This window comes from Balaenoptera borealis (genome assembly GCF_965194805.1).
Source record: "Balaenoptera borealis genome assembly, chromosome: 20".
Classification (NCBI taxonomy): Eukaryota; Metazoa; Chordata; class Mammalia; order Artiodactyla; family Balaenopteridae; genus Balaenoptera; species Balaenoptera borealis.
The window spans coordinates 53923733-53937106 of record NC_138879.1 but is presented as its reverse complement, the minus strand read 5'-3'; the positions used below and the strand labels follow the sequence as shown (position 1 = coordinate 53937106).

The following is a 13374-nucleotide window of genomic DNA, read 5'->3' as shown; positions in this document are numbered from 1 at the left end:
GGCAGCCGTGAGCAGGGGACACGCTGTTGGGGGTTGGGAGGGGGAAGCACAGGAGAGAACACGGAGGCAGGCTTGTCGGGAACCGAGACAGTGCGCTCCTGAAGGAGCCCGGCCGGCTGGGGGCCAGGGGCTTCCGCGCAGTGAGGCGTCCTGGGAGGCACTTTCCGCGGGGGCGGGGCGGTTGCTAACGGATCCCCCAGCGGAAGATCAGGCATCCGCAGAGCACATCTTTTAGTCTTGTGCCAAACCCCAAATCTGTGTAAACAGCGTCTCCTTGGAGCCCCCCACTTTGGGGCTCACGGGAGGGGGCACTGAAGGTCTGTTTGACTTTCTCACCTCCCCTTGACTTGCTCAGCATGGAGCCCCGGCAACTCGTGGGGCGTCTTTGAACCAGAGCCACGGCGGCCTGGCTCGGCCACACGGGAAGGCCTTTCCGAGCCAAACGCTCAGCCGATGTCCGCACACAGCGGCTTCTGTTCTTTTGACTGAGTGGGCTCTAGGCACGGCCCAGCCCTACTAGCCGGCTGACCTGGACCAGTGACTTCACTTCTCTGGACCCGCAGGCAGGGGAGGGGGTAAGAAGCTGGTCGGGTGAGACCGTGAGGACCTGCCGTCCAGGCCTGGGGCAGTGCCGGGCAGGGAGGCTCCCCCTTTTGGGAGATACCCACCCCACTCTGAACTGAGGGGCAGCCCAAAATTGGCAAGGCATCTCGAGCGGCTGGGATGGGCCACTCGGGATCTGTTGTCGCATCAGAAGCCACCCTGGGGTCATGTGGCATTTTCCAGCTGGATTTGGCCAGGCCTGGTTTCCCCCTTCAATGGCGTCAGGCCCACGGTCCCAGGCGGCCGGCAGGGCTCTGGAGCGGTGGTGTGAGCAGTTAGTAGTACCCCAAGTGTAGGGAAGAGAGCCACGACCCCATCACCTTGGGTGCGTTTTCGATGAAAGTAAACTTTATTAAAATAACATCATAAGTACTGTTTAACTGAACTGATGATTAATTATAAGCATTTAAAGTCTGGATACTATATAAAGAAATTCAGATACCTGGTTACGACGGGTACTTTTGTTCCACTGAAACATCATTACAATGAATAGCTGTAACCAAACCTTAGTTTTCATTAGCCACAGGACACTGTGCTGCGCTCCCGGCAGAGCCCTGGACCCTCCTCGCTCGGGGCCGCTGCAGGATTCCCGACTGTCCCTCTGCCCCGAGGACTGTCAGGTTCTCTCCTGACCAGTGCTCTGAGAACCACCAGCCGGCCTGCAGCCGGCACTCCTGCCTCTGCAGCTCCGGGCTTATACTGAGAGTTCTTTGTGTAGACTAGTGAAAGATCATCTTTTATCTAGTTGGGTTTTCTAGCCTAGCCCTGCTGAGGGTAAGTGCGGTTTTCCCGCCTTTATTTTGAAAAGTGGGCCAAGACTCATCTTTCCTCTAATTGCTTTTTACGGCTTCAGAGTTCTCCCACCTCCATGCCAGTAACAGAAAGCATTTGCCTCTTTTCAGATGTGACTTGCTGTCTCTGTTGAGTCTCCAGTTTGATACAGTATTTGGATGGATTAACTCATTGCTTTATTTCTCACACTGGCTGTCCTTTTTTTCTCTTTTCTTTTTTAAAAATTATTTATTTATTTATTTTTGGCTGTGTTGGGTCTTCGTTTCTGTGCGAGGGCTTTCTCTAGTTGCGGCAAGTGGGGGCCACTCTTCATCGCGGTGCGCGGGCCTCTCACTATCGCGGCCTCTCTTGTTGCGGGGCACAGGCTCCAGATGCACAGGCTCAGTAATTGTGGCTCACGGGCCCAGTTGCTCCGCGGCATGTGGGATCTTCCCAGACCAGGGCTCAAACCCGTGTCCCCTGCATTGGCAGGCAGATTCTCAACCACTGCGCCACCAGGGAAGCCCTGTTTTTCTTTTCTTAAATAAATTTATTTTTGGGTGCATTGGGTTTGTTGCTGTGCACGGGCTTTCTCTAGTTGCCGCGAGCAGGGGCTACTCTTTGCAGCTCACGGGCTTAGTTGCTCCGCGGCATGTGGGATCTTCCCGGACCAGGGCTCGAACCTATGTCGCCTGCGCTGGCAGGCGGATTCTTAACCACTGCACCACCAGGGAAGTCCCTGTCCATCCTTCCACGCCTAGTTTTTCTTGGCATATTTCTTACACGTCTTTATTTAGTCTCAAAAGAGTACAGACAGAGCTATCTGTTCAACAGAATCTGAAACCTAGGTGTATCTCTACCATGAGCCGGCAGCCCCCATCCCCAGGTGCTGTCTCAGGCCAAAAGGGAGGGATTTACGAATGCGGGAGCCTCCCCGAGAGCCAGCCAGACGCTGGGGAACTCTCATCCAGCGGGTCTGGATTTTTGACTGGACTCTGCTGGCCCCCGAGTCCCTGATGGGAATCTCTCGGTTTCCTCATGCCTCGGCATTCCGGTCTCTAAAGTGGACTTTTCCAACCACCTTGGGTCAGGACTTGGCAGCAAGCTGGCTGATTTCCTGCACTGGGTTTGGCAGATGTCTTAAATCCTGCAAATGGTCCAGCTGGGTCTGACCTGGCTTTGAGGGGAGCCCGAGGCTGCAGAAAAGGCTCTCTTTCGCCTCGGCCTGTCCAGCCACCTGAGGCCTGTAACCTGTCCCTGCCCACCCAGTGTCTGGCGCTGCCGCCCCTGGGTCTACCCACCCGGGCTTTGACCCCTGGTTCCGAGAGCACACCTCCCATTCTTAGAGCCGGACCCCCTGAGGAGGCTGGGCGAGCCCTGTTCCTTCCTGCGCAGCCGCGAACAGCGTCTCAGCCGGCTCTCCACGCAGCGGGGACAGCTTTCTGTGCCTTCTGGGGGCGGGCTGAATCTGCGTGGCTGAGACTTGTCCTTGAAACAGCTGGGTGCAGAAATTATAGCTTCCTGGTGACGATCGGCTCCACTTTGCATGGTAACGCAACATGTTCCTAATGACTGAATTGTTTATTTAATAGAGAAATCACAACCATTTGGAAGTTTAAATATAGCCTCCAAAAAGCCAGTGAGCTCAGCTCCTGGTGGCTGCGTGGCCCCAGCCCCATCCCTGCACTGAACGAAGCCTCAGCGATGGCTTGAGGAAAGTCTTGAACATCACTAACCCTGTTGTCTTTGCTGGTGAGTCTCCCCTTAGTTACGTGCAAGGCAAAAACTCTACTTGCAGGTTCTGAGTCAGATGGGGAGGTTCACAGGTGCACTCTGCCCCATCCCCTGAGTCCCCCTGACCCGGAGCCCCAGGGAGTGGCCAGGATGGATCCCAGGGATGGTTTCTTGGGGACTGAAATAGAGACTGTCCAAATCGCATTTGGAGCCAGCCCGCCCCTAGGACCTTCCAAGCAAAGCTGCCCTTTTCCCGTTTTTGTTTTTTTTTTTTAAAGTGGGTAGTTAGGGCACTGTCTCAGGCTTTGTGAAAAACCCAGGGCTCTGTCGTGCTGGGGAGTTTTTAGATCAGAAGCCATATTCCTTAAATGGCCTGAGGACTCACCATCCTCTCTCCCCACAGGCCAACCACCCGTAGCTCAGGCCACCAATAAAGACTGGGAGACGGAGAACAGTGTACAAGAGTTTATTTAATTGATATCTGAATTTAGTTCTATCATGTGGGGCCCATGTTACAAGTTCCATCTGGGTCCATTACAACTCTAACCAAAAAAAAAAAGAAAAAAAAACTTAAAAAATCCACAACTTTTTCCATGTCATTAAATATATTCATATATAATAACCATAATATATTAGTATGCATTGGAGAGGAACACTGACCCAAACAATATGTCATGGTCACAACTAAACATTTACAATTCTGAGTGAACAGAACTCGGAATGCAGGAGGGAGTCGGGGGGAGGGCGGGAGGTGCCTTGGGGAGCGGGGAGCGGGGCTGGCTTGGATCTGGCGGGGGCAAGGCCCCACGAGCACACATTTCGATACCCCTAGGGTATGGCATGGCTGCGGCCCAGTAACCCCATCCATGGGTCTGGTCTGTCCACTCTGCAGTCTTCCTTTGAGCATTGAAACCCTAACATTTTTCAGTTTCTTAAAGGACCATCTCCCGATCCCTCAGGGTCTCCTTGATTTCAGTCTCATTCCAACCTGGGGCAACCCCAAGACAGTCTGTGCCCATTTCCTGCAGCTACTACGGAGGCAGAGCGCCAGGAGGGCGCGAGGGGCCACCTGGGGCAGCTCCCGGCCTCCCACTTACCAGGACCTGAGGATGCCGCCTCCTGCCCTGCTCGCTCGGGACAGAAGCCAGAGCCGGCAGGTGAGTCCAGGGGAGGCCCCCATCCGGCCCCCTTCCCTCTGCCCCAATCTTTAGCATTACCGTGTGTCAGAGACACAGGGACCCTGCTGGCAGGGGCTCCAGACCACCCAGCAGGTAAGAAAGTGGGCAACTTGGAAATTTTTTTTTTTTTTCTTTTCCTAAAAAGACTATTCTGGTATGTTTTTTTCTTCAAACACCTACAATATCACAACTCTGGTTAATACACTCTTCAAAACCTAGTTCCATTTTATATCCTTTCCTAACTGTACAAGCTGGAGCACCTCAATTCCTATTTCCATCTCCTCCCGGGGAGGGGGTGGCGAGGGGAGGAAGAGGGGTGCTCTCCCAAGGATGGGTCCTCACCCCCAAATTGGTGGCTGGATTCAGAGGAGCGGTGGGCTGGGTCCGTGAAGTGGGGAAGGCGGCCTGCGAGGACTGATACCCCGCCAGCGTCCTCACCCCATGCTGGCTGATCTGGTCACCCTGGCATTCCCTAACATGCCCTAGAGGCCAGGCTACGTTGCTCTCGGGGTGCCGAGCAGGAGGGCGAGGCTGGAGGCTGGTTGAATTTAAAGCAAGATGCAGTGCTGCTTGGCAGGCCGCTGGCTCCAGAGCGGAGGGGCCTCGGAGACGACCAGGGCAGGCCCCTGGTGATGGGGGCTGAGACTCAGGCCCACTCGGGTGGGAGGTGGTGAGGCTGCCGTGGCCCTTCTGGGCAGAGAAGCCAGGCCGGTGTGAATAGACGCCGGACAACTGGGCAGGGCAGGGCCTCTCCAGGCCTGTGGGCCAACTACGTGCGCTCGGACCACACTGGGCAGTGCTAGAGGGCCAAACTGTGTGGAGAGGTCCCTACGCCCCCAGCCTTGGGCTTGGATTCAGGCAAGGCAGCTACCCCTTCCCAGGGCAGTTCTGTCTTCCCCCTGCCCCTGGGGGCATCTCTGGAATCCCTCCAAACACCCCCAGGCAGCCTTTCTCCCTAGACCTTAGGATCAGCCACGGCCTGCCTGCCCGCCATCTGGGGCTTCCAGGGGGCTGCCCTAGGGTCAGTTTACACCCGGCCTCGCCCACGGCCCTGGCTGCCACCTCGGAAGATGTGACTGTGCCCATCCCTGCCCCCACTTCCTAATCGCTGTGCTCCAGGCCCGATGCCATCACCAGGGCCAGCATCTCAGGGGTGACTCACCCAGGAGCACCCCCTGCGAGGGAACCACGGAGGGTCAGACAGCCCAGCTCTGCCACTTATCTGCACGGGGACACTGGGGGTGAGAACCCATCCCTCAGGGCTGCCACGACGGTAACAGGAGATCACAGGGCTAAAGTGCCTGGCGCAGAGCGGGTGGGGGCGCGGTAAACGGCAGTGGCGCTGGGGGCCGAAGCACGGAAGCCAGACCACGGGGCCCGAGCCTCAGCCTTGGTGTGACCCTTCTGAGCGGCCAGACTCCAGCAGGGAAGATGAAACCCCTTTCCTGACAGCGAGGAGCCGGGCCTCGACCTCCGTGTGCGGGCAGTGCCGCGGGCGCCCCCAGGCGCTGGCCCGGTGTGAGGCCATCTTCGGGGGCCGCCGGAAAGGAGTGGGCGAGGTGCTGCCAGGCGGTGCCAGGCCAGCCAGGTGGGTGGCCCCAGCTTAGCGGCCTCTGTCCCTGTCCCTGCTCTGGGGGAGCCAGGAGTGAGGGCCGCAGCAGGCACTGGCCACGGCTTCCTCGGGACCCAGCACCCTAGCGCTTCCTGCCCCTGCCAGCCCGCGGCTCGGGCACGCCGGCACCTCTCCTCCCCCGCCGGGCGCCGCGGCCGTACTCCAGGCCCTGCCCCGCGGTGGACACGGCTCGGGGCCTTGTGGGAGCTGAGGTCATCACACAAATAGCGTCACCGCCGTCAACCCCGCCCGTGCCCCTTCCCCGGAAAATGTCACGAAGGGGCCGCTTCCAGCCTGGCAGAAAGGAGACTCTGGGAGGTTTCGCGATGCCGCCTCCGTCAGGCAGCTCCGCGGGCTTCTCGGGGGTGGCCCTGGGCCCACCCGTCAGCGAGGCGGGGGCTTCCCAGCCGGGGGACGAGGCGGCGCGGTGGAGACCACGGGCCGCCCGGGGAAGGCCCCCCCCCCCGCACGCCCCCAGGGCGCTGCACATGGGGCTCCTGTGGGAATTCCCGAAGAAGGGTGTGGGCACAGGGCGGGATTTTCCGTGTTAGGCGGGGAGGGGGGGCTGGGCCGGGCGGGGGGCCTGGGGGTTCACAGTTCTCCTGTGCCCTTCCCCTACCCATCGCTGCGGCCCGCCTGCGCCCGCCTGCCCCGGCCCCGCTCCGGCCCTGCTCCGGCCCCGGGGGGAGCGCCTCTCTGCTCTGGAGGGAGCCCGTGAGGTAGCTACATCTCGTCCTCGACCCGCCGGGCCCGGCCGCGCGGGGTGGGGCGGGGCTGGGGGCGGGGCCGCCGAGGGCCCTGCGCCGGCCCCGCCCCCACCCTCCCCCCAGCTGGGAAAGCCCTCATGGGCCAAGTCCACGCCGCCGCGGTGGCGGGTCGCCCACTCCCGCTCGCTGGCCCCGGCGCCCGACCCGCCCGGCGCGCCGCTGCCCCCCCCGCGCTAGGCCTTCTTGCACTTGCCCTTCTTCTCGCGCTGCTGGAACTTGCGCAGCCGCCGCGCCCACGTGTCCCGCCACTGGATCACCAGGCTGCTCTTGTCCGCCACGATGCCGCTCTGGTCGGGCGAGTCCTCCGCGTTGCCCAGCAGTAGGTACTTCTTGAGGGGCTTGATTTTGGGGCACTTGCAGGCGATGTCCCGCGAGCGGATCCACAGGTTCTGGTCACCGCGGCGGATGCGGCTGGTGCCCTGCTTGTACACGGAGATGATGTTCACCGTAAACTTCCACCAGTCCCCCGCCTTGTCCGCCTTCAGGATGTGGATCTGGACGGCTGCAAGGAAGCACAGGCAGGAGGGTGGGCCACGGGTGCCGCCTGGACCCCGAGCTCCTGCGACCAGCAGGGCCAGGGATGGGGCGGCCTGTGTGATGGAGAAGGAAAAGGAGACCCAGAGCTGGGAAGTGACTGCACAGGGTACCCGACTGGGGAGTGGGGGTGTGGTGGCAAAGCTGATACTGGGGCCAAGGCCGCTGTTCCCAGAAGCCTTATGTCCTGTGTTGAAGGTGCCACCCAGCACTGTCTTTGGGGACAATCCTCTTTAGGGTCCAGGAAGGTGCTGTAGGTACTGACCACATCCCCAGAACTTGGCAGAATCCAGCTGCCGGGGCAGGTGCCCTCCATGAGCGTAGCACTGGCGCCTCGGCACAGGATGGGGGGAACCTCCTCAGATGGTACCCCCTGGGCATTTCCAAAGGCCCCGTCACTTAACATCAAGCCTCATGACACCCCTAGACATACAGCCTTGCCCTTGATCCAATCTCAGAAAACCAGAATGGGGTCTCAGTGCCCAGGTGCAGTGCACCCTGAACAGCCCTTCAGGGTGGCTGCAGCGTCTCTACCGGAGTCCAGGATCCTAGTACTGCCCCCCTCCCATCCCTGCCAGTCTGCCTTGTCTCCCTGTCCTCAGGCCATTCCCCTCCCTTTCAATTCTCTGCTACTCTTTCCCTGAGTAGAAGGGGTTCTCAAGCTGGAGCAGGCATCAGAATCCCCTGGAGGGCTTGTCAAACACATTGCTGGCCTCACCCCAATTTCCGATTCAATAGATGTGGACTGGGGCCCAGGACCGCACACCTCTCACACATTCCCAGATGGTGCTGACCCAGGGAACACACTTTGAGAATCGATGCTCTAGTAAATGTTAACAGATGTTCTTTCTGCAGGATATTAAGAGATACTTCATAAGAGGAGGGCACACTTTTTTGTTTTAAGGGGGGGGATTTTGCTCAAATATGTGAAATACTGGCTCAAACAAAGGAAGTCGCCTTAGTGCAGGACTTTTCTGAGCCTTTAATCTACAAACTGTGTGCACACATGCGTGTGTTGGCTTCCCAAACAACTCTGAGTGCAGGACCCTTTGGCTGGTGCATCTCAAGGCACCAGAGCCCCATGGAGCCTACCTGGGGAACTTCTTGGGGGGGACACAACCCTTCCAGGGGTAAGTGCAGAGGTCTCTGTTGTACTAACCCCCATCCAAGGGAAACTTGGCATCCTTCCCCATCCCCGTGGTCAGAACATGGCGCCTTCCCCTTGCCACCACGTCCTATACCCCTGGACAGGCTGAAGATCATGGTCCTGAGCCCGCCTGAGAAAGGAGCTTGTCTCCCCAGGTTACAGGTGAAGAGACCGCGACAAGGTGCACTCCAGCCACAAGGACGTGTCCCCAGGGAATGCCAAGAGGTCATCACCTGCCCACATCGCTCTGGGCACTGGGCCCACCCACAGCTCGGCCTGGCCGGCCTCTCTCAAGGTCTCTGGGGGCCACTCTGCCACCTTCACTCCCCAGGCCCTCCCCGTTCCCCTCCTGTGCCCTCACTTAGCCCGGGGTGACGGGAAGGGGCAGGGATGGCTGGGCCCTCCATTGAACGCCACCCGACTCATCCTTCTGGGGCGAGGGAAGTGGCGGATTTTCCCATATTTTCATTTCAGCTGTTCCTGGGCATCCTCAACTTTGCACTCCAGTCTGAGGGCTCCAAAGAATGGCTGCCATGGCAACCGTTTCCATGTTTTTGTCACCAAGGGACTCAACACTCAGTGTGAACTCTGAGGTGGGGGTGGGGAGCCCTCGAGCCTGGAGAAGTGGCTGGGCTGTGTGTGTGTGACTGCGCAGATAGAGGTCACCGTGGCAACTGCGTGCCCCTCAGCTAAGCAAGCGGGGAGCCGCCCCCAGCATCCCCGAGAGCCCCGGTTTCCTCTCCTTGGGACTGAGCTGAATACAGAATGAGCCTCCCCCAGGATGCAGCTGTTTGCCTGTGTGGGACCCCCGGCCCAGCCACAGTGTCCCCCCAACCAGGGTGGGCTGGGGTGGCCGACAAGGATGCTGCAGAAGGCACCGCTGGCTCAGGCCCCTGGAGAATGTGGCTTTGATCATCTGTTGGTGTTATGAGCTGAACCGTGTATCTCCCCCCACCAGCAAAATTAATACATTGAAGTCCTAGCCCCCAGTACCTCAGAATGTGGCAGTATCTGGAGATAACTTAATTACCTCTTAACGACTTTATAACTTCCTCTTAAAGGGTGGGCCCTAATCCAATATGACTGGAGTCCTCATAAGAAGAGATTAGGACAGAGACACGCACGGAGGGACGACCACGTGAAGACACAGCAAAAAGACGGCCGCCCACAAGCCCAGGAGAGAGGCCTCAGAGGAAACCAACCCTGACGACGCCTTGATCCAGTACTTCTAAACTCCAAAACTGGGAGAAAATGAGTTTCTGTTGTTTGAGCCCCTCAGTCTATATAGTACTTTGTTCTGGCAGCATGAGCAAACTCATGTCACTGGAATCAGAGACTCGGGATCTTGGGCCTCAGCTCAGGGCCAGGTGGGAAGGCAGAGCTGGTGAGGCCAGAGAGCTCTCTGGACAAGCTCAGGCCCCGGGCTGGCCCCCAGGGGCCCTTCTCACTCCCCAGCCCTGTGGGAACGTGACCCTTCCCTGTAGGAGGCCTGGAGACCCCTGACCCACCGTCCCTGGTCTGCCTTCCCCCCTCTTCCCCCTGGCAGGGCACCCCGAGCAGCTGCCACCCTGCTTCCCCGGCCTGGAGGGGACCCACCTGACGCTGAGGACGCAGCCCGGAGGGGGTCTGGCCCCGGACACCTTGCTGTCCTCACGCGTCCAGGGGCCGAAGCACTGGTCCTTGTCCTCCTTCCACCCCAGCAGCGCCCTGGCAGCCGCTGGGGACGGCACGGGGCCGGGGGCAGGGCAGGGGCGGGTGGTGGTAGACTCATGTGATTATGCTGGAAAGAGTCCACATTTCCGCTGCCCTTGGCAACGCCTCTGCATATTACGCAGCCCACCAAGTATGAGCTGCGCACACAGTGCGCAGGCCAAGTCCCCGCGGTGCACACACGGCTGAAAATACTCAGAACACACATTGAAACTGTGAGCTCAGGCAGACCCACTCGGCGAGCATGCAGGGCTCGGCCGCCCCCTCTGATGCCCTGCTGCCTGGGAGCCAGGAATGACCGGGGTCTCCTGGGGGCCTGTGGCACCGCCCAACCAGGGCAGGGATTGTGGGGGGAGCACTTGGTGCAGCGGCCGTGGGGCGCACGGTTCCCAATGGTGGGCCCCTTACACCCACATGACGCTCACTCCAGGCCAACGACCCTCAGTCCTAAGCCCCACATCCCTGCACTGATGTCCTAAACTGGCCTCACAGGGAGGATTCCCCCATCCCTCATTCAGAAACGAGGCAGATGAGACGACCCTCAGAAAGACAGACGGTGAGATCAGACCCTATCAGACCGGGCAATAAGAGGCGTGCCGAGATCCCCCCCGCCCCCAGGAAGAGATGGGGGTCCCAGCACAAAGCCACCGGGGCCAGACTCTGAAGCGCAGACGACGGAGTGGCTGAGGCCGACTGGCCAGGAGGGGAGGCTGTCCACACCTGCTGGGGCCCCGCACTCGGGATAAACATCCGTGTCTGAAGGTCCACACTGTACATGCCTGCCCGCCCTCCCTCTGAGCCCTGCTCACCCAAACAGTGAGGGCTCAGGATGGAGCGGGTGCCCACAGAAAAGCAAGGGGAGCGCGCAGCCTCCGGAGAGCAAGGAGTCAGCCCCTGGGTCCCAGGGGCCAGGCTGCACTTAGTCTCCTGGCCTCAGGGTCCCTGGGCTGCCAGTTTCTGCAGGAAAACATTCCTGCAGCGGGTCCTGGGGCTCTGGCGAGGCTGCAGACAGCCCTTAGCAGCTGCCCCCCTCAGCAATTCCGGGGCTCACGGGAAGGCCTCCTGCGCCAGGAGCCCTCCTCGGCCACCAGGGCAGGGCCCTGAGGACTGATCTCCCCTGCTCGCCCTCCAGCCAGCCTCCTGGCTACTAGGGTCATGTGCCTCCCCGGCCCTCGGCAGAGGCCTGGCCCTCGAGGGCTAGCCGTGACTCCAAGGGGGAGAGGCGGGAACTGAGGGCCAGCCCCCGGAGGCCAGGGCCAGTGAGAACAGCCGGTGCCCGCACCGGGCTGTTCTGGCCACTGGGCAGGGGGCAGGGAGGCAGGCCCGAGGCCTCAGCCAGCCCCGGGGGGTCCTCTCAGCCACGTTCGTGGCTCAGCCCGAGGCCTCCGCGTGTCCTTCTGTAGGCGCAGACCTCTGCCCATCCTTCCCGGGGCGCCTCAACCTCCACCGCGTCCCAGTGCTGGGAAAGTACCAGGCCAGCAAAGGCAAGCTGAGAAGTGGGGAGCTCCAGGGCCCATCCGGGCTTGGATTCCTCCAAAGGGCGCCACGCGGCCCCAGGGCAGCCCCCTCCTCAGTCCAGAGCCCCTGTTCTTTCAAATCCTCCCTCCCCAGCTCCAGCCCTGGCCCAGGAGACCGAGAGTCTGTCAGCTCTGGGCCCTTCGAGGGCCTGGCGTTGCCACCACCTTGGACAGTCTGTGGCAGGCGGCAGCACCGGGCCGACTGATGCCCACGCCCCGCTTGCAGGTCTCGGGGACGTCCCGCTGGGATCAGAGCTCCCGGCCAGCCAGGTTCTAGGGCAGCTGCTAGGTCAGCGAGGAGTACACAGTTAGTGCCTATCCATCGGCCGGCCCAGCCCGAGACAGATGACCTGCTGGGCGGGGCCTGGGGCAGTGGCCGTGGCTCAGACCTCGGGGGGATGGGGGGGGACGGCGCAGGGGGGCCGCCCGTCTCCTCTCCCCTCAGGCTTGGGACGCCTCTGCACGGAGGCTTCCTGCCTCCTGGAGGTCTCCCAGATTTATGGGCTGCTCGGAGTGAGTCCCCGGGGGCTTCCCAGCAGCTGCCCCTCCCAAGGAGGCTTGGGTGGTCAGCCGTACCTTCCTGTTGGGCCTGTGCAGCCAGGGAAGGCTTGTCGCCCATCTGCCTCTGAGACAGCAGCCAGGACGAAGCGGGGGAGGACACTAGCCCCCCAGAAACCATTAAAACCACGCGGCCCCATAAATCTCCCGGCACGGAAAGCGTGTCATGAGTTGCAGCTGCTTTCATAAAGTGCAGCTCTGACCACATGTTTCCCAGCCCCCTGTGAAGGTCAGAAACGGCCGAGCAGGGCCAAGCCTTGTTCGCAGAGATGCGAACCTGTGGCGGGGTGGGCGGGCTGGGGGGAGGGGGTGGTCACAGCAGCCCCGCCCGGGCGGAGGGCTGGAGGCGCGCTGTGGTCAGAGCCCTGGAGTCGGAGTCCTCGGGAGCCCCGGGGCTGCCCCGCCCACCAAGGCCCCACCTCAGACCTTGAGTGAAGTGCGGACACCCAGCTCGGGGCTGGTGAAGGCTCCCCCCTTTCCCTCCTCAGCCAAAGAAGCAATGGTACGCCCCTCTCTCTGAGACCGCCAGCAACACAGAGGCGGCCTCAGCTTCCCCTGCTGGTCCTGGTGCTTGGGCTCTGTTCTGGGGAGGGGAGGGGGGTGAGGTGCCTGGGACTGTCTGATGCCGGGGGCTCCCTGGAGGAGGGGCCATCAGGAGAGCTGGGAATCAGAGAGCCGGGCTCCGGGAGGGTAGCGGGCCTCTGCCCTAGGAGATGGTCCTGGTCTGGCCCGGCCAACACCCCCAGGCGAGACGTGCTCAGGAGACTGGCCGCCCGGCTTTGCAAGAGGCTCAGGCAGGAGAGTGGAGCTGGGCCCTGCCCCAGCGGGGTGCCCTCCTCGCGGAGGCTGGTCTCCCCTGCAATCAGCCCGAGGGAGAACGCCCCGGGTGCCCCCCCCCCCCAGCCAGAAGCAACCGACACAGCCCAGCCAACTCCTGAGCCGGTGCATGTGCCCACACCCATCATGGGCACGGCCCCAGCTGTCACGGTGCCACCCTGGAGGATGGCCGAGGCTCCCCGCGGGCCTCACACGCCTCAGGAGATGCCCCCCCGGCCTCTGGAGGAGGGCAGGCAAGAGAGGCAGCCTCCCCGCCGTGGCCTCAGCCCAGACCCCGCGCCTCCAGGGCTCACGTCCTGGCGGCAAGTTCATACCAACTCCTCAGCGGGGCCCCCGTGCAACGGTTCTGCCACAGCTGTTGGCAGCAAACCCTCTACACAGAGCAGCCCCTCCTCCCGTGCTGGGC

General features: G+C 61.2%; 3 protein-coding genes across 6 annotated transcripts in view; 1 reads left to right on the top strand and 2 right to left on the bottom strand.

Moving 5' to 3' along the window:
* STX8 (syntaxin 8) overlaps positions 1–9976 on the top strand; it is a 252938-nt gene extending 242962 nt beyond the window's left edge. The window contains exons 8-9 of one of the 2 annotated variants that reach the window (XM_082372919.1): positions 9408–9568; positions 9893–9976. In XM_082372919.1, the coding sequence (XP_082229045.1) occupies positions 9408–9553 (146 nt within the window). In that variant the 3' untranslated portion in view covers positions 9554–9568; positions 9893–9976. Of the gene's footprint in view, positions 1–9407; positions 9617–9892 lie in introns of those variants that run through there. The other variant, XM_082372918.1, reaches the window with a different exon arrangement.
* NTN1 (netrin 1) overlaps positions 3559–13374 on the bottom strand; it is a 193064-nt gene continuing 183248 nt past the window's right edge. For all 3 annotated transcript variants that reach the window (XM_082372899.1, XM_082372898.1, XM_082372900.1), the window contains one exon: positions 3559–7167. In XM_082372899.1, the coding sequence (XP_082229025.1) occupies positions 6839–7167 (329 nt within the window). In that variant the 3' untranslated portion in view covers positions 3559–6838. The remainder of the gene's footprint in view (positions 7168–13374) is intronic.
* On the bottom strand, positions 10173–12412 carry LOC309618717 (uncharacterized protein). Its single transcript, XM_082372917.1, has 2 exons — positions 10827–12412; positions 10173–10776 (listed from the first exon to the last, which is right to left on the bottom strand). The coding sequence occupies exon 1, from the start codon at positions 12337–12339 to the stop codon at positions 11428–11430; it is 912 nt and encodes a 303-aa protein (XP_082229043.1). The 5' UTR covers positions 12340–12412; the 3' UTR covers positions 10173–10776; positions 10827–11427.

Coding starts and splice junctions, on each gene's coding strand:
- LOC309618717 (XM_082372917.1), bottom strand. CDS start 12,339: ATGTGGTCAGAGCTGCACTTTATGAAAGCAGCTGCAACTCATGACACG.